This window comes from Osmia lignaria, chromosome 16, assembly GCF_051020975.1.
Source record: "Osmia lignaria lignaria isolate PbOS001 chromosome 16, iyOsmLign1, whole genome shotgun sequence".
Taxonomy (NCBI): domain Eukaryota; kingdom Metazoa; phylum Arthropoda; class Insecta; order Hymenoptera; family Megachilidae; genus Osmia; species Osmia lignaria.
In genome coordinates, this window is record NC_135047.1 from 3,644,390 (window position 1) to 3,665,475 (window position 21,086).

General features: G+C 42.4%; 1 protein-coding gene across 3 annotated transcripts in view; it reads left to right on the forward strand.

Annotated features, from left to right (window-relative positions):
• Positions 1–19,919, forward strand: part of LOC117600650 (uncharacterized) — a 61,496-nt gene extending 41,577 nt beyond the window's left edge. Inside the window, exons 2-3 of one of the 3 annotated variants that reach the window (XM_034316358.2) lie at positions 19,043–19,429; positions 19,504–19,919. In XM_034316358.2, coding sequence (XP_034172249.1) covers positions 19,043–19,410 — 368 coding nt within the window. In that variant the 3' untranslated portion in view covers positions 19,411–19,429; positions 19,504–19,919. Of the gene's footprint in view, positions 1–19,042 lie in introns of all 3 variants that reach the window. The other 2 variants (XR_004580496.2, XM_034316357.2) reach the window with 2 other exon arrangements.
• The last annotated feature ends 1,167 nt before the right edge of the window (positions 19,920–21,086 follow it).

Consider the following 21,086-nt stretch of genomic DNA (forward strand, 5'->3'; position numbering starts at 1 on the left):
GTACGCCTCCGATCTTCAACCCCAGAGTGGGGATGGATTGTACTTTTTCCACGCGAACGCCATTGTCATTGTCACCGTTGTTGAATCGATATTGGCATCCGGTCACGACGTTCGATTCTATTTTTTTTTTAAATTGACTTCTTTCACGAGGGATCAAAGATATACAACACCAGTAATAGATATTTGTAAGTTATAAATTGAATGATCCATTGTCTGTTTCAAGGCCCAGTCATTTTGTATTTAGAATATTGATGAAGCTTTTATGCAATCGTCTTCATCAAACTTTAAACATTAAATTGATACACCGTAAGTGTTATTTTACGGTACTTTTGTGTCGTCAAATCGTGCGTTAGACTTATTTACATGTTGTAAATCGATGATTGTTCTCAGTGAAACATCGAGGGTTTATATAATATTCTTTTCAAATGACACGGTGCAATACGTAATCAGTCCTTAAGGATGTGTTTGTGCCTTATCGTTTTTATTAAAGGAGAATGCGTTAAGTGCACGCAATATTAACCGCGCGTGTTTGGATATCTAAATCAAGGGACTGCTTCATATTTTAGCGCGCAAACGTTACGAAAAAGCCACGCTTCGAGAATGTGGAAATCAAATATTTTCTTTTTGAATCGTTATCGAGTTGAAACCAGCTAGATGTTTCGGTGTAAATATTTGATTTTTGTATTTGCGAACCGTTAAACTGAAGATTTTATTTTATTATTGCAAAATAATGGATAAGATAAATAGTAGTTCAGTAAAGAAACAGGAACAGTGTAAACGGTATTAATTATTAAATCTTGGCTAACAATATTTCGGTAAAAAACAGAGTATAGTTCTGATTAATGTAATACAATGAAACTATTTGTGTATAGTTTTTATAGTAAAACCTTTACATGGTAAATACATCCATATAAAATGATCGCAGAAGGCGAACAAGGTCGATACCAGTGGTGTAATGTATGCAACGGCAATGAAGGTTGTATTATATCCTCACACTTTCAGCTGAACAAAAAGAGAATTCATTTAGGGTAACATGTGTACCCTTCTTTACACATGAGACGTCATAGAAATTACACAGATAATCATGCGCGTTTCTTTACATCCTTTTTGTTCCCGGTCGCATTTCCTCCACATGAAATTATTCTCTTAACGCGTTCAGCAATGGAAAAAGTTCAAGGTGAAACTTTAAGGATAATTATAAAATCTATCGGCAGGAACAGGCGTACATTAATTTCTATTTCAAAATTTCTTATAAAGGATCTTCTTAATTACAACTATTCCCTTTATATTCAACAGCCACGTTGGGGGATAACCTCGGGTCGACGAGGGGGTAGTTGAATGCCCGAGGAAAATGTATCGGCATAGCTGAGATTTTATTAAGCTAACTCACGCTCGGGGATCATAAATCGGTCCATTTATTTTACGCGAGCGAGGCATTGTCGCGTCCCTCGGGAAAACACTTTTCCGAAGCGAAAACACGACGACACTTCCATACAGGCGAAGATGTTACGAGAAATAAGTTTGCCCTTCTCTCGTTCGATAGGTTCGAACGAAATGCCGTTGGCCGTTTCCTGTTTTCTCCGAGAAACCCTCCGCGAACCTTCTCAGCGATACTGCTCGGCGATAAAACGGGAAATTGCTGAATTCCTGCGGAATAATTAAATGCCGCCCTCGAGCGTTTAAAATGCTTGTTTTTACTATCTCGAATCGCGACGGAAGTCATTCTTTTTTGGCTCTCCTTTTCGTTTTCATTCCTCGCGTTTTAAAATATCAAAAGTTCACGTTGTGCTCGTCGGATGGTAATTATGTAATTTCGTTTTTTATTTTCGGCCACGAACGAAGGCAGCAAATTGTGATGTAAACTGATCCAGCAAGCCGTGCGATATGCATACATAGTTTCGAGCTGAGAAACAACGCGCCGCGTGGAAGTACGGTAAAACGGAAAATTACTAAATTCCTCCGGGATAATTAAACTTCACCCTTTGCGGGAACCAGCGAAGAGCTTATCTCCATCGGTTTACACATCAACGCTATGGCGAAGTATACTGTGAATAATTGCTTTTCGCTTGATGCGATTCTTTTCCTTTTCCTAAAACAATTAATAAAAATCGGTAGTGTAAAACGCATTATAAAAGCATAGAAAATTAATGAAACTTCGCGTTCTGAGAAAATCATTAGAACCATATCTCTGGTAGTTTGCAAATCGATATTATAATGAAGTATTGAAAGTATGTTCGCTCAGCATCCTCCATCCCCAACATCCCTTAGCGATAACCGAAGCTCGTTGCGCGAATGCGATAAAACGGAAAATTGCTGGATTCTCGGGGAATAATTAAACGTGCCACCCTCGTAGGACACGCGGACGCGATTCGGCACCCTCCGCCCTAGCTAGCTTCCAGCCCGTTCACCGAATTTACTGCCGCTCTCGTGGATCTTACGGCCGTTGCGAATCGGTTACACCTTTCCGCGCGAAACGATTAACGTCGCACCCCCGGTGAAACACTGGCTGGAGGGTTAGAGGAGAGTTGGATAAATAGCAAGCCGCGAGGGTGAAAGAGATGAAGAAAAGGACGAAGAGGCGGGGTCGAACGGAAAGAGACAATGTAGTGGATAATCGCGCGAAACGATTTGCTCCTTTCACGGCCGATTAAGTCCGCAATCTGTTGACCGAGCGAGAAAACGACTAGGGCGGATAGACGTTGAAATAATACCAGGATATCGAGATTCGTTTCAATACATTCTGGTCGATTTGTATCGTTGATGCATCTTCAAGTCGATTTGCTGCTTTTCAAAAGATTTAGGATTCTAATATCGATACTCGAGACGTTCCTTGAGATAGAGAGAAAATTTTCTAAGTCCCCATTTTTCACCTGTGGCGAAACTAGTTATAAATTCTATAAATCAGAACTTGAAGGATTTTTGAATTCTAGTTTTTCACCACGAGTTACAACTCCTGGCGCCTAAGACTTAAAGGATTTCTAAATCCTTGTTTCACCATTTTGAAAAATGTCTAATATCTTTGTTAAACTTTAACTCTGGGTCCGTTTCTCTTTTCCATCCGATGCGATTCATAAAGCATCGAGCAAAGAAGCTTCAACTCTGAAGTGGCTCGAACCAATCGTTAATTCGATCACGTACCGATGACAGATCGGTGATCGGTCGAGCGTGGCATCGTCGAGCGGCCATTTTTGTACAGTCCTCGATAAGCAGAAGTGTCCCGAGGAGGAACAAGGCTTCTGCTTCGAATCACGAAGAGATATTCGTGCGGGCGGCGTGTTTGAGGAGTTATCTCGGCCTCTGGTCTACGGCTGTTCCTTGCTGTGAGCTTGAACATGGTGCCGTTGGCCTGTTCGCCGCGGGCTACCTCCATTCATGCGTCCAATTTAGACGTCAATGATGCAAATAAAACATTGGGTACCTTAATCGATCATCGTGCCGCCGATCCTGAAATATTTTCTCCCCGCTTGATGTTTCTGCTTCAACAAGCTACCTCTCTCCTTCTCTCTGCCCCGACTTTTTTCTTACTTTCGCGTGCTGTTCGATATCACGATCGGTTATTAAACACGAAAAATCATTAAACGCTCTTCGGTATACAATCTAAAAGGTTTCGTGATGATCTTTCAGAAGATTATTCCACACCGGAGTTATTTAATTGCATTACTAATACCTCGTTGATTAGATAGTTCAGATAACAAGCTTACTGATTTCCTTAATTTCTTACTTCTCTCCGCGATATTAATATCCTGAAATTGAATCCAACGTTAAGAAAAAGTGATCCTCGTTAACTTTCTCCCTGAACCGTACTTCGTTACTTTAAAAATGCAAATTACACCAATTAATGCTACGAAACAGCTGACCGTTCATAGACACGGGAAACGCTTTCGTAAAAATGAATACAGGATCATCTTCAGTGGTTTTTGACTTTCTCCATGATATATACGCGCGGATTTCAAGTGTACGAAGCATCATGCGAATGATAATTTGTATGGAAGTGTCGCTACCCTCGTGGCAACGATCCAAGTGTGCATCGGTCGAAGCAATTGGCGACAAACGGGGACAAGTACACGAAAAACGGGTTGAAACGGTGTTGCGAGGGACGGGCGTGTACACACGAGGATCATTAGTCGGGGCAGCAATTAGGAATAACTCGGAAAAGCCTTCCGCGGATCGTAATTCACGCGGAGGACAAGAAAATCCTTTATCACCGTGTCGTCGCTGCTCTTCTGGGAGTTGGCTCCGCTCCAACACTGAAGGAGTCATTACCTAATTACCCGTGCCGCTTTATGAATACTTACGCGACGTGGCTTTATCGCCGTTAGACGATTCGTGGAAACGGCCAAAAGGGGATAAAAGGAACGGTACTAGAAAACGGGCCGAATGAAAAGAGAACATTAGCTCGTTTGCTACTTAACGTGTCATTGTTCGTTTCAACGATTAATCATTTATTTTGCGATATCGTTACTTTTCAGTCATAAAATCATATTTTCAGATCTAATGGCAACTCGAAAGTTCAACAGACTGAATTAGCGATATAATTCAATTATCTGAAATTTCATTCGCACGCGGTGGTAATTCCAACTTAGATGGGAAGTAGTCGTAAATGATTCGACGATAAATCGCGGGGATACGTTGACCGGTCGCAGTTGAAAGGGCATGCGAAGCGAAGGCGTGCGCGCATAGATTGCCAAGCGTTTTGCAGCGGTTCGTGCAGAACGGCCGGTTTCCATCTCCGACAAACGCGTTTCAGCTCGCATTCCACGGAAGCCCGAAGGAATGAAGTTGTTCGCACGAGTATCCCGACACGACGAGAGATTTGTAGGGCGGCACGGTCCCAGCCAGAGAGAAAATACTTTCGTCTTACAGAAAGCCAAACGAACGAACGGACGTCTTGGCCGGATGAGAAGATGGTCGAAAAGGAAAAAATCATGTAAAAGAGAGAGAGAAAACGGCCAATAAAAGTAATTCGAGCGGCGGTAAACGACGTCGAACCTTTCGACTACATTCCATGTAAATTGGACACGCGCGCCTGCTGCATGACGGGCTAGAACGCGTTCGCTCTCTCGGAAATAAACACCTGCTAATGTCCATTAGTCAATTCTTCTTGGATACAGATTTGTTCGACACCGCGTGGATGGACACGGTTTAACGACATGGAAGCAAGTGTATACACGTCAATCGGACCGGCAACGAAATCGTTTCGACACACCCGATCGAACCCGACTGTTTTCCCTGATTATTCATCAGTTATACCGGTGCAGGCTCGTTTCGTGTCGTCGGAACGATGGAATTTAATTACCTCGCTACCGGTGTTGATTAAGGCCCGACCGTGGGTACATAATGACCGGGAGATTTCGAAAGAACACGCTCGAATTGATTGGATATCGCCGAGATTGTTAATCATTGTCTGATTAATCCTGAGGCGATCACGGAACATTTGGTATCTTGTAAAACAAATTTTCCAAACGATTCATGGTATGATAGCTTTCTTTTTTTCTATGCAATTCAATCTTATTGAAACTAGCTTTCCTACGAGCAATGTAGATAGGTAGCAATCAGCATCGCAAACACCTGCGTTTTGATCGAGCTCGTTCGAGCAACAATATCGATTTCCACGCAACATCTGCGGCCCCCGATTAGTCGCGGATGATTCTCACAAGGCCCGTGCTTTCTCGAGCGTCTATCCGATTACAGGAACGCGATTCAATCTAGTGGAAAGCTGGGGAAAGCGTCGACGAAGAGCAACAAAGCTCGAACGAAAAACTTATGAGTACAGGTGGGGATGTTTAATCATCCTCGTCCTTTGATAAATATTTTTAATTACTTTGATTTCCTTGAAAATTTCATTACTTTTGAAAGGATTTGACGTACCGTGTCGAAAGAAATAGATAAAGGAAGCGCGATGAATTTCAAGCGTTACTCAAGAAGCTATCGATCCTTGATCGATCCATCTGATCGAGCAAATTTTTCCTGATTGCATGACCTTTGAAACGAACCACTCATAAGCAATATCATCGTTATTTCGCGAATTCCTCTCGCGGTCTACGTACGTAAACGAAGTTGCAAGATTATCCCGGTGTACGTGGAATTGATTGATCGAACGATCCCTCCAATTACGGCTTAATGGCAAATGGACGTTGTTGCAAAACGAGCGACTCGAACGATTACTCGCAGCGAAAGAAGCGGGTAGCCGCGTTTCGGCGCAGATTACGTCGGTAAACAGGGTAGTTTTTTTTTGAAACCTTCTCTACCCTAATGTATTCGCTATTATTTTAATGCTTGTACCACCGCCTCTACCGCGAAGAAACTCTACAATTACCTGGGATCGCTCGTTGATACCGATCGTTCGAAGAAAACGAGCGTAAATTTATAGTTTTACAGAAATATCGAAACCCGTAAGGTTCCTTGAAACGATTGATCGCTTATCGGCTGTCACTGAAAGGTTCGTTAATAAGAAGAACAGAGGGGATAATGGGCTCCAATTTAAGGCGATGTTGATCGATTTTTACATGGAAAAAAATTGATCGGTTTAAAGGTACATGATGTACAAATTTAAGTCGGTTTATATTAGCCTTTCAACGGTAATGAAACAGGTGTATTCTGAAAACATTTCACGAACGTTACATCGTAACTTCCTGAAACTAATAACACAAGCGATAAGAATCTTTTTCTGAATCACCTTTCACTCCTTCGTGTCCGAAGAGATTTTCTATAAATTGATGTTACGTAAACGAAGAAGGGTACATATCAATAAAGTTAAAGATTCGAACACAAAACGCGACGAGGTTCCTCCTTTATTTCAAGCGTTTACTCGAGGACAAGATTACTCAGGCGACTTCATAAATCACGCGTCGCTTTGACGATTTAAAATCGGTTGTCATACGAGCGGCGTGTCTTTAATAATTCTTAACGACACCGTGGCCCACCACCCACGAAGAATAGCTCTCGCACAACAGATTGATATCCACGATAACGACCAGGTAAAGGCGGTAGAAATTTCACGAGGCAAGTACTCGCTTAATTGTGACTCGTAATAACATAGCTGGGACCGGTGAATAATGACGATCGTAATTCCACTTTTCACTCGGCGTCAAACGATCAAACGACTAATTAGGTTCTGTTTGCTGTAAAAACAAAGGATTCTGATGTCGGAAAGGATTACCCGTGTTTGCGCCCGGACAATTCATCCGCTTCGCATCCCAACCAGAGGGTTGAAATTCGTTTAGAATCTGTTGTTACAGCTGGAATAATAGAATTTCTGTAATATTCTGTTGGCAAGCAACCAGCTACGCGATGAAGAATCCCGTGAAAGATACGATTAAGTCGAATTCCTTGGACCGCTAAAAGGTAGCAACCTTGAACCGTTTCTGTGTGCTTTTTACGGGGTCCGGTGCGAAAAGATGGACGCGCAACCGTTTTTACAATCCCAATTAATTCGAAAGAAAAAGGGATACGTTCGGCTCGGCACAAAGGGGCAGATGAGCGAATCCACGACAATCGATTCGGACAGGAAATTAAGAAGCTGATCAAAGAACGACTCCTATTGTCTCATTTTCCTTTCCTTCAACGAAGCGTATCGAACGGTGTATTGGATCTCGTAGAATCGAAGCTACACGCTCGACTCTGTACGCCGTTCTTTTTTCTTCCCCTTATTTTTACACCTTTATCCTCCGACCGTTGTTTTCTTTCTCGCCTTTTTCACCAACGTTCGCGAGGATATACCTTCTACCCAGCAGCCGGCAGAAATAGAATTGAAAGATAATCGAATCGAAGACATTGAATCGAATTTAAGAAGCTACGACTCTCGAGGGTTGAAATGTTGAACAAAAGTGTTAATGTTGAAATAAAAAAAAAGAAAGAAAGAAGAGAATGAGGAGGAATGACGCGGCGAAATCACGCAACTTTCTCTTCGATAATTAATTGTTCGGTGTGTAACTAATCGCAGGTGTCGTTCCCTCGATCAATCACTCGTTAGATCGGTAATTAACAATAATACCGTCGATTAATCACCGCGGTACTTATCGATAATTTTATTCGCGAACAATGACCGAGATAAAAGGACGCGTTATCGACCGCTTCGAATCCGTAATTAATTGATTTTAAACAGTGCCTATTTTTTTTCTCTTCGCCTCCATCGAGATAGGCAAAGAGCAAATTTTATTTACGGATTTCATAGACGAATCTAATAACGCGAGTTATTAATAGAATCATTTGTTCGATGAAGCCTTTTATTCGCCGCGACAGGCGGCCAAGATGCTCGATGTTATTAATAAGGCCGCGTCAAACTATCGAGTATCGACCCCCGTTTATTACCCAGTGAATAATGCCAGTTACCTCTTCGGGACACTTTGATCCTTTCACTGCCACTCCCGGATGCTTTCGCTTCCATTTTGCGCTCCATTTGCATTCAAACGATTGATACGTAAGAAGATGGTGAAGAAATCATACGATGGCGCTATCTTGATTTGAATTTCAATTAAAAAAGATCAATTAGGTAATGGTTAGCCTTTCGCGATTGAAAATTAATGAAAGGTAAGAGGGTCAAAGGGTTAGCGGGCGAAGTGGAAACGCAACAAAGTGTTAATTTCATATTGAGTCGCGAGTAGTTGGGTCATAAAGCGATCCCGTGGAGTCGTTTCGGTTTTTCGTGGTCGCGCGAGCCGGGCGTCGTTTAGCCTGGCCAAAGGGAGGTCACGCGAGTGCAAAAAAGCACGGCTGACAGGCATATAATTAGCATTTATAACGGGTCCACACGACGACGGGGAGCCATTGTCGGGGCTCGCTTAATGGAATGACGAATTAAAAGTGCGATCGAACTCGGCAAATTAGCCCCGCGATCGGCGTAATTAACCGGGCCAAGTTTCTCTTTTCTCGATCCCTTCTTCTGCTTCCTCTCGTTAACTCTTTAACTGCGAAACGAGTATACAGGGTGGGCTGTAAATCGTAATACAAATTTCATAACTCGCAACAGGTAATCGTTTCTCAGAAAAATTAGTTTGATAATTAATTAACGACCCCTGAAATTGTATTCGAGAAAATGAGGAAACCATTGTTCTCGCTTCCTATTAGCCTCTGCTAAATGAGCCGTTCGCTCCGAGAAACGATGCTTCACGAGAAAGTTTCGAGCCCGGAGCAGCGCTGATTTATACGGGCGAAAACTTACGTCGGGGGCATCCTGACGAACCGACCGCGGAGACGTACGTTCGTGGAACTGTCGGAATGTAACCCTGACGACAGAAATTGTTTTCGGAGAAGCATCGTCTTACGGCCGCAACCGTGTTACTCAATACCGTAAACTCGGGTCTTCGACGGAATATTGCACCCAGGGGAATAACTCCGGCTTCCGGGGTTGACAACATCCCCCGAGAAACTAGGCTACCTTCCTATCCTCCCACACGTGATTCAAGGTGCTAATGGAGATCCGGAAATCATTTTCCAGGGTCGTTAAACTATTAGTTCATCACCACCTGATAACTCCATAATTTCGAACCAATATCTAATATATTTTATGGCCAAATCATTCATTTAAATATTCTATGAGGAAATCCTTATTGAATCCTAGCTTATCTACCTTAGCATCATGAAAATGTAGTACTGCTAACAAGCACGTTTCAACTTATGCAGTCACGTCGGTTCAGAGATGACATAAGTCCGATAAGCGTTAATATTTGCGGCGATCGTTTTTGAATATGTAAAACATTGCTAAAGGCATAATAGAGGAGAGATTGACTACCATGTGACTAGCTAGAAACACAACGTCTGGAACACGCAGCTGACAGGCAGATCGGACATTCATGCTCGTGCATTCAATAAAGAACAAGAAACCGGACGAGAAGGAAAGAGGCTTTCGAACAGGCGACAAAGCTCGTAAAGATCAAGACGTAGATGCATGGGGGGGAACAATGGTGAAAAACGAGCATGAAGGGACGAAAGCAAACGCGATGGAAGCCGCAGAGGCAGGATGTGGCGTCTACGAGATTTTGCGAAACCGAGTAGCAATCGCTTTTATTTTTCAATTTTCTTCTCCTGCGTGCTTTTTCATTTTACACATTTGCATTTCAGCGTCTAGCTGATGTATTAATTTTACAAAATTCGATATCGCGCGTATCCTATTTTAGTTACGAATGCAAATGATTCAACATGGTTGCGTTAACGCGCTACCTACGACGACGTAGAGTTCCCTTGGGAACCCGTTGACTGGCGCTCGTAAAAGCTCGCACGAAAGAGACACGGACACGCACGCGGTGGTAGGAGGGGGAAAAAAAATGGTTAGTGGCTTCTAATTGCAGAAGTGACGACGCCGTAACTAATGACCGGGAGACGACGTCCTGTCAGTAGCCGCGACGAGACGAGCGTCCCTATACGAGGTGCCGACGAGCGCCCATTTTAAATACTCCAATGAAACAGTGTATAACAGTCGAGGAAGCACGTTTCTTCTTTTCTACTTCCGCCGATCAACGATTTGTACGTAACGTTGCGTCTTTCCGATCCTTTTTTCCTTTTGCGCGATTATCGTGACGATTATTGCTGCTATTAACCTGGCCGGATTAGAAAGTCCTGGACGATGCTTCAAGTAAATTCTTGTTATCTAAACGATTGCTAAACACCGTTCTCCGTACTCGATCCGCGAGCTTCAATTTTTACCTGATTACCACGAAAGGTGTAATTTTCCTGATACGAGTTGCTCGTAAAATACATGGAAAAATTAATTAACTCTCTGCGCCGGTGTAGCTTCGCGATAACGTATCAAATTTATGTCGTAAATTCAACGCTATTCGCGTTAATTGGTAATCGGGTAATTTTGAGGTATCATAACCGACGAGAGAAAGTTAATCAGCTACGGGTAGATTAAGATTACAAAAGCGCGAATGGAATGAAAATCAGTGGCGTTTCGAGAGTTTCGCACGGTGAAACGCGGAGGGTTGAAGCGCGGTACGAGGAATTTCTCTGATAATTACGCTAATCAGCGGCACGTGAATCGAGCGACTGTCTTTCGACGCTCTCAAAGCCGCTAAAAGCGAGTAAAAGGCGACAGCCGCTTGAAATAGAAGCGGCGAGAGGGTGAAACGTTCGCGCGAGAACGGAGGAAGATAGAAATCTAAGAAAGAAGTCCGTTTTAATAGGATCACCGTGGCCGCGGTCAAACGGCTCTTGAAGAGGCTGTTATTTCAAGAAACGAAAAGGAGACGTCTCCGAGCTAAGTAACATTCTTGCTTACACCATATTCGACACGTTCGAGGAACCACAATTCAAGAGACCACCCCCTTCAACCCTTCGTTCCATAATTTCTTTCATCATTACACGAGCCACTGCTGAATCGTTCCACCTGCTACCCTCCGTAATTAATACAATGATTAATTTAAAATAAAAAAATTAACCGTGGATCGATGCGAGGCGACAGAGGACGGATGAACGAAGAAGGGACGAAGGGACGAAAGGCGAACAGAGAAAGAGAAAGGCGGAGCAGAAAATAAGTATGGCCGCCATTTTGGGTAAGATTTGTCTTCATTAGGACTTCCTGCGGCGCCGTTAACGTCCCACCTGGCGTTACAAGGTGTTGAACCACTCGAAGCAGTGATATTAGCGACTGATGAAACGATATTGCTCCTGATGGGTGGTCCCCCTTCATGGAGCCGTTGATGAAGACGCGAACAGTTGGCTCTCCTTCGTCTTCCTCGCTCGTACTTACGACCCGGCTGAACTTATGGCTCATTTGCCCTTGTCCTGGCTTCATCCAACGTCCTGAATATACTTATACATTTTCCTTGCGCGTGCCTCCGCTTCCTACTTTCCTTTACGGTGTACGAGACCCTCGGCTGCTGTTTCCAGCATTAATTTTCCACTATTAACCTTTCGCGATCAAGCGTTAACCCCTTGAAATTCGCATTGATCAAATGTTAACACTCTGATTATCACTGGTGATCAGCGCCTCGAGTGTAATGTAATAATTTGCAGAACAAAGGAGGAGAACAATTCCGAATACCATTGCTACTATAATAATATAGGAAAATTGAATATTCAAATTTGAAAATTAATACTCTGCGCCCTGAATAAACAGAATGTCAGTGCGTCTGACCACGCATATCCATTTTCACTGCGGCAGCCAACGCGTTAAACGCCGCAGTAGATACAGACATACGCATTACGGTTCGCTATAATTAATTCCTCTTTTCCAATATAAACTTACCGCTAATGAAACGAATATAATATTAATGCTACTTATTGAATATATTAAATCAGTAGTGCAGATCGTTCATAATCCCCGCGGCACTTAACGTGGTAGTAATTAGAGTCTCGGTACATTTCATTATCTATGTCCATTTGTCCACTCGTCAGGCAGAGTGTTAAACCTACTCATCATTATCTCAACGGAGCGGAAAGATAAGAGAGGAAACGTATTCCTCTCGATGCTGCTTAACCGTCGATTCGATTCGAACGTTAAAATAGAGCGAGTCGATTGATAGATCTCGATAGAAAATCATCGGATATTATAATGTTTACGCGAAAGCGATGGGTATGAAGATTGAAAACAAACGATATTGCGGGTGAAAGTGCACGCACACAGGCGTGACTTCTCAAAGGCTCCGGGAATGTTGAAGAAGGGTGAATAATGAATAGCAAGAGAAACAGAAATCGTCGAGCGGTCGTTGAGCGTTAACGATCCGTCGACGTGGATGGAAAATCATGGTAGGGAAGGTCAGCGGCACGATTGGAAACACTGCCATTCTGACCGGATAATTACGACAACCGGTGTGTTTGCTTGCGTACGTGCAAGGGGGCTTTGTGTGTACACAATTTCACCAGCTAGTCAGGCCATAGGCAAATCGACGCTGCCGCGTCGAGAGCTAGTTATCGATCGTCCTGCATGTCGTGTACATGCTATGGAAACAAATGGCTGAGGGAAAAAATCATGGAAGTCTTCGAGCAAAGCCGCTTCAAGAAATCCCAGCGGTAATTTATAATTTTTCACTACCGTGGTGGGCACGAGTAATCGACACCTGAGAAATTTAACGCAACCGATTAATAATATTAATTTCTTTTGTGTCGATTAAAATAAAATTCAAGATACGAGTTCGATACCCGACGACGAACAATCTTTTCTTCATTAATTCGACGCGAGGTAGCGATGAATATTGATGAACGGATGTAGGTAAGTTGAGGATCGATAAATTGAACGGAGTCAGCTGACACGACCGACTGGTTTAACGTGTCAATTTGCATCACACCGTGGAACGGTATTATTTTTACAAAGTTTTTCAATTAAACTCGAACAAACCCGGTACGATCTCTTTGAGGGGGAGTCGTCAGTCACCAAAGGCAATGAAACGTTTCCACGACCGCGGTTCTCGTGGTAGAATCGCAAAGGGAACAGGAAAGAGTATCAGTGAACGTAGAGAAAATCGCATTTATAAAGCAGCGAAAAATCAAACGATAAATCTTTGACGGGGGCTACGCGCGGCTATGCCCTTGGGCCTAAACGACTAAATAAGTGTTCCAATTTCAAAATTACCCGCTAAACGATTTGTGGGCCGGCAGAAAATATATCGTTGACATGTGGGCAAAGCCCCTCGGGTTAGCCAGGGGAGGAAGTTCTCGGGAGCTGAGCCGGCAGATGGAAAAAGACAGGAATCAAGAGCGACAGACGAAGAAACTGTTCGTAGGGAGGACGAGAGAGAGAAGGATAGAGATGAGAAATGAAAAAGAGAGAAATGGCGCGCATGGTTGCCGCTGGGAGACAAATGACCGTCGACCGACGGAAGACACATCCAAATTGCTCCACGGTGTCGCTGTCCCGCCTCTTTTTACGTGTCCCTTCGTATATTCTTCGGGACCTTCCTCGTCACGAGCGAACGACCTATTAGCAAAATATTCCGGGAAGCAGCGACGCGTGCCACCATCGAGCTTTTCTAACGAGTATTTTGATACCAACGATGCCTCGGATGTTAGCCCGTCACTGGTCACCGCGTCTTATTTATAGGAGATCCATGGAACGCTTTCCTTAACTTGCTGTCCAAATTGAGAAAGGCAGAGTGCTCGCTAAACGTTGGGATGAAACTTCATAAGGACATGGTTTACACCTGGAAATGGGGTATAGGTTTTGAGGTATTTCTTTGAATATCTGATGTAGGCCTTTGATGCAGTTCCATGTAAGGTAGTCTTTGAAGTCTGATAAGAAAATTAGTAATCAATTCAGGTATTTAATGCGGTGGCAATTGGATCTTCTTTGATCTCGAATTCTGGCATACTGTTCTATAGACTCTTCACGTGTCAGAAGGTCAGTGATCTGGTTCACTGACAAGTGGTGAAGTTCTATAATAACGAGTACACTGTCATTATCACAGTAACTGTGAAAGTGATTCCATATTCTTTCTGTGCAATTCACTTCTGTCTCGAAGCTTTCTAAATTATTGCCAAGTTTATTACCGTCTAACGAAGGAGCTCTGAATAAATTTATTTCAATTACTTGGAGTTTAATATTTGAAGCATTTCCGTTACTTTGCTGTCTACGTTTCCGGGACATTGCTCGTCGATTAAGCAGGAACATAAAACGTATACGAGGTTGTGTCTTATCTGAGGAATGGCGCGGTGATAACGTACCGGACCAGCGAATAAATCCGCTAATGGCCGATTAAGATACCTTCGAATTTTCCACTTATCACGATACAATGAATTTATGAGAGCATGAAAGTGCTCGGTTCAATCGAGCGAACCGCGTTTATTGGATCCTGAGAGTGCTTTCTTTCTTTTCCATCGCGATTCATGCCGTTAACCGGTCGGATAGTTTTTCGTCTCGCTCCAAAAATCACGTCGATGGGCTTAGGTATGACGTTCATGGAGCCTACCTGTCCGCCACTCGATAATTCCGCATTATGCACGCTTCTACTTTCTTTGCGATCGCTCTTAACTACCGTTCGCGTGTTAGTTCCTCGAATGAATATCGTTCTTTGGAACGATAAAACCGTCGTTCGTTCTTCAATAAAAAAGGCGAATTCGAGAATATTTCAACATTGATTTAAAATTTATGAAAAAACCTTTGAAACTTTGTTGAATTCCAAATTATAAAGTGGATATTATATTAGGAATAATCTGTAATTATTCAAGTAATATTCCATAATTTATTCACTTCGTAAACGACTTTATAAGCGCTCGATGGAGAAACATGGACTAAAAGAGGTCACTTTTTTCCTCTAGAAAAATGTTACTTACAATTCCCTCGTACTGGCGAGTGTATTAAGAACGCAAGTGATTTTTGCGAGAACGAATGACGTAATTATCCTTTTGAATTTATTTGCCGAAGAGAATGCAGCGTTCGATCGTAATGAAAAAACCATGAAACCATTTAATGGTATATCGTATAGAACAATTATAATATCATCCATTCCCTGTTTACTTAACATTTGCAAAATCATGATAATATTCCTCGATGTAACCGCGTGTCATTAGTCGTTTTACGATTTTCATTCTGGACAAGCTCAATCAAACTGTTCTTTCTAGGTAATCCATAAAATAATCCAATCAAGAATCGTTATTATTTGCGCGGTGAACTTTAATATTTCCTTTCGATCATTTACTACCGAATCCACTTTTATCTCCTTTTTTCGCTTCAAGGCTCTTTAGTTTTTATAGAAGATATTCATTATTCAAGATAAATATTGCATACAAGAAAAAGATTTATCGACAACATTACATCCTCGTTTGTGACAGATGTGAAGACACACGTCAGTAAAAATTTAAAACATTTACTTTTTGCAATTGAACCCTTTCGCGTATGATTTTTTCGATAACTGCGTCAGTCATAACTAACTATTTACTGCTTGAATTTTAATCTTTTAACTACGGCTGGACTTTCCGCAACTATATCTCATTGAAATAGAGTTGTAAATGAATAAATTATAATTTATTTATATATTTTCATTATAATGGTCATTATAGTGGAGTTCAATAGCTAAAGGGTTAAAAGAAATAAAGAATTCAAGGATCTTTGACATAACAGATTATAATTAGAATGACAAAACTTGGACGAGGATTTCGTCGTCGTTCGGCCATTTTAACAGCGGCAATCGGTTCGGGGGTTCGAAAAGAGGAACCAGAAGCATGGTGGCGAAGTGTGGTCGAGGCGGCAGAAAGGCAGAGGAGAGACGAACCGAGAGAACCGAGAGATATTAGTTTCTGCGGTCGACTCTCCGCGGAGATTTAATTCGCGTTTGATGTTCACGAATTCGCCGCTTCGACTGTCCTTTCGCAATCCACGGCTACCCTTCCTCCACCTTCCATCTCTCAGATTTTCTCACCTTTCTTTGTGATTACGCAGTACTTTGCATTTCGCCAAGATCCACTCTCCTTCTCTTCATCTTCCTCTTCAGAAGCGCAGGCTATCCGAAGTGGATTAATTGACGCTCGATTAATGAGATGACGATGCCAAAATGCTCCCTTAATTACAGGATCAATTAACTCCGTGCATTCTTGTTATTCCTTTGAAAGAACCGAACAACTTAGAGGCTAGTTATAAACATCGTCTGATAGAAGGCCGTCTTCATCCCAAGGCGTCGTTCACTGCATCGTATTATTATTCAATTTTTTTTACCGTAGAATCTTCTTGGATGATGCACCTCTTCGCTAATTTCTCGTCGCAAAAATGACGCGACTATTCGATAGATGCACGGTTTGCAACGTTATAGCCGGTGATTCGAAGTTGCAACGCGGTCGTGCGTCATTAACTTCGTCGAGTTCCTCTTTACTCCGAAGCATCTTCGTCGATTTAAACCGCGGATATGTTAAAAGCAGCCGCGTCATTCGTCCCTGGCCTCCCATGTTCGCCATTAATAAGCTATCAACGTAAATCATATTTTAACGCGTTAATCCGCGAACTCACGAGTTGGGTGCGCCCCTTGGACCGAGCGGAAGTCATCGGGTCGTCGAATGGAAATCGACGCATCTCGATCCACCGAACGATCGTGTCGATAATTAAGTCATTTCCGGTCGCGGTTTAGAAAGGTAATCAAAGGTGTCTCCCGAGATCAAACGAGACGCGAGCTTATAAATTTATCGATCCTGAGAATTCTTATTAACGTTACCATAAGGAATAACTTGATTGAAAGTCATCGATATTAAACAGGTGAAAGTTTAGCGAGATAGTATCTTCCTCGAGTGACTTCCTGTAAATCAACCTTGTTCCGGGTTCCTAAATGAACACCGATCATCCGTTCTGAAATCGAATGAAATATGTATTCCGATCGGGTTATGTTTCGCAAACCATATAGTATATCCTTATGATTTATTCAGAGGCCAGTTTGCGAGAAATTAAGTGGATTAGGATTTGCCTCTCCGCGGCCCTCGATTTCTTCAATGATTTATCGCCGACGCGCGAACATATTTCACGAAAGCGGCTAATATACTGGCCGAAGACCAAGGCGACTACTGCACCAGGTGTCTAGGGAATTTTTCTAGGGATAAAGTCTAAAATCTAGCTTGTATCTTTGCAAATTGATTATTATCTTGATTGGTATCTTTAAAGATCGCTCGAAATCAAAAATAGTTTATTTCTTGGAAACATTCTCGAGGTTGCAAAGAGAACTCTCAGTTCATTGAGAAATGACATAAAGAGAAGAAGCAAGGTCGTGGACCATCTTGGTTGTAGGTTTTAGAGGAGACTGTACTGAGTCGGGTTGCGCAGGTGTGACCGATGGCGGCGCTCTTTGATCCTGCAGCGACTTCTCGGCTACCTTGTCCACGACTCATCGGCCGCCTCTCATTTTTCGTCGCCGTTCGATTATTTCCTAATGGCTAACGCCATCGCGAAAACGGCCGTCGCTAATTTCGACACTGCGCTACGTTTTCCGGGATGGTTGTTCTGCTCGTTGCCGCGAGATCGGCCGAAACGATCGTAATGGTATGTTGCTCGGAACAAGTAGACGATGACCTGTTCAAACGACTTTATCGCTCGGCAAAGTACAGCTGCTTTCAAAACATCCGATAATTTGATGACATAAAAGTAACGAAAATTACCACTCACGGCGTACCAATTTAAAGCTTAACGTTCGAGGAAAATAACTATTCAAACGTCTGGTCAATATTTTTCATACGAAACGGTTGATTGTTCGTTTGATCGGTGGTCCCGAATTGTCTCGTTTAAAGTGGAAGCCAGCGAAGTTTCAGCATCCGGTGGGCAAGAAATGCCGCTGGAATTCCGTCGACTGAACACCGTGACGAATAGGTAATACGATTTTTATGGAGAGATCCCTTCCATGCCACAAAAATGCATCTGATTTGTGGCTGGAAGCTACTCGAACTTAGCAGAGGGGACCATATTCGTTTTAACCCTCTGGATTTAGAGAGGAAATAAAGCTGTAGCTTCGAAGAAGCTGAAACTTCAGACTGATTTTTATTTTCTCTGTAAATAATATCTATCCAAGTTATCCGACCGTCGAGAAATTTATTTAACAGAGTGAATTTTCACGCCTCGACGCCTTCTCTCGTTTTGGTCTCATTAATCATTCATTTGGTGGCACGTAGTTTTTGTTCTGACGGCCACTCCGTCATCCAACCATTATCCACACCCGTTACTAAACAACGCTACAAAGTAGAAATCATTATGAACACCTTATTCGATCGGAATCCCGAGGATAAAAACTCATGTATGACCAGCATAACTACCTTGAACAATGATTCGATTGGTTCTACCTTATTTTCCCATACGTGCTTCTGTAGAGCTGTTTCTTTTCCATTGATCGAAACAACGAGGCATGGAAAAAATATATATATAACATAAATTCAGAAGGTCTTAACTATGACCCTATTGAAGAGCTATAATGAATCTCAACTTTGAATTATCCATATCCTGTCGAATCTAATCGTTTAATCAATTGTAGTCTTTTTTCAACCACCTTTGCTACTTTGCGAATCCCCCTTTTCTTCCCCAAATAAAAAATTGCGGTCTGTTAATGTTTGAATCCTACGAGAAACTCCGCGAAACTCGCTAAAGAGAGTATCCCTAAACGATACCCCGAAACGATGCTAATCTCACGGATCGTAATCTTGATTGCAGAGCAAGCGAACCATCTGAACCTGTTCAACAACCGGCAACAGCCGAAGAAGAAGCGTAAGAGCAGAACGGCCTTCACGAATCAGCAGATCTTCGAGCTGGAGAAGCGATTCCTTTACCAGAAGTATTTGAGCCCAGCGGACAGGGACGAGATAGCTGCTCAGCTGGGCCTGAGCAACGCTCAGGTGATCACCTGGTTCCAGAACAGAAGGGCGAAGCTGAAGAGGGACATGGAGGAGTTGAAGAAGGACGTTCAGACGGTGAATCCGTTGCTGGTCGTGCAACACCATAAAACGTTTCTGGAGAACGTTCAAGACCTTGGTATCCTGAAGAAGCGACCGATTCCCAACAACATGGACGAGAAATCGTAGGGAACCGGACAGGTTGAAGGTTATTGTCAAAAATCAACGTTAATACTCTGGAAACAGAGATTCTTCTCAGAGGTTAACCGATGATTGATTTAGGTTTGTCGATCGTATGCTTGCAAAATGAACCTGTTGAGAGGCTGCAGAGGCTAGGAGGATCTTTTCTTCTAGGTGGATCATCTTAACGGGTAGGATTTTGTAGTTTCCTTTATCAGTAGTTGGTAGATCATTACGAGGAACATTTTTGGCAAATGTGATCGACGCGTTTCGGATAGTGAAAATGATTTCGGTTCCGGTGAAGGTATAGTACAAAGACAGCGTCTTTCTTCGACTGGTCTCGACGAGATTTTCGGTGGCTCAAAATCGAATTGATTTTTAACGATTCTCGTCGAAAAGACGTACAAAGACTGAGGGTCTGTTGAGGTCTTAGGAGACACGATTGAGAACGATGAATCAAAGATGCTGATAGCGTCTTTTCGATGGTACGAAGGTTCTTTTTTTTTTTTCAAATTAAAGACTGCCAAATAATCACAGCTCTCGTAAGGGATGGTAGGCTCGATATTAGAACCCTTATCGTTTCATTAACCATCGTACGAGATATTTTACGAACATTTTTACCAACGCTTCGTAGGAGAGTCTACATCGTGGACGTCCGAAAGAAACGTATAGGTGTGTCATTCGAATGTGAGAGAAATTAACGAGTAGATAGTATTCTACGTAATCTAAAATCTAAAATGCATAAATGTTTTGACGAAAATTTTGGGCTATATTTCTCGGATCTACGACAACCATCTGCGATTGTTCGCGGACACCTATTGTATCATATTGTATTTATTTGTGAGAAGAAAATGGTGAGTGAAGCCAAAAGAGATCCGGAGGACGCATAGAGGATATATAAGTTATTACGTAAATATTAAACTTTATAAATTATGAAGAGAAGCTTCCGGTTGCGGGCCTCTCGTATGTGTACATATGCTGTATATACGTTGTTCATCCCTCACCCCTCCCAAAACCCCCTGGATAATATTATGCATAAACGAAATAGAGTCGTCGGACATGATTAGAATAACGAAATCGAAGAGAATTATAAACGATAGATGGGACACTGCAATATACCTGGTCATCAGTTTAATTAGTGAGCTTTATGATCGCGTTAAGATGTAAATCCGTATCGCGTACAGCGCTTAATGGTTTACGAGGTGATAGACGTGAAGCGTGAAAGGAAAGGCAAGAGTGCGTGTGTATGAACGGACATAGTAGAGCGTTGTATAGTGAGTGGAAATAAATGGAGACATTTAAAATATACGAACAGGAATAATTACGACATCCTCTGCTTCCATCAACTTCCGCCAAATATCGTTCCTGACACGATTGTTACGAAGAAAAAATTCAGAATGTGTGTTTGAAGTTTGATGATTCTAACGATACTTGGAAATAAGAGAATAAAAAGAAAAAAGAGACTGAAAGACCTGAATGGTAAGAAATTATTGAAAATTCAGGATATCTGGGAGAAAGGTAAGTCGATGGATGAAACCTTGAAATTAAAAAACCATGTCATCCTTTGCTCCCGTCAACTTCCTCCAACTCCTGAAGAAAGCTTCAGAACGCCTTTTTTGCAATTTACAAAGTAAAAGTTGAATCCTTGAAAACAATTATTCGAGAGAATTGTAAATAACAATAGA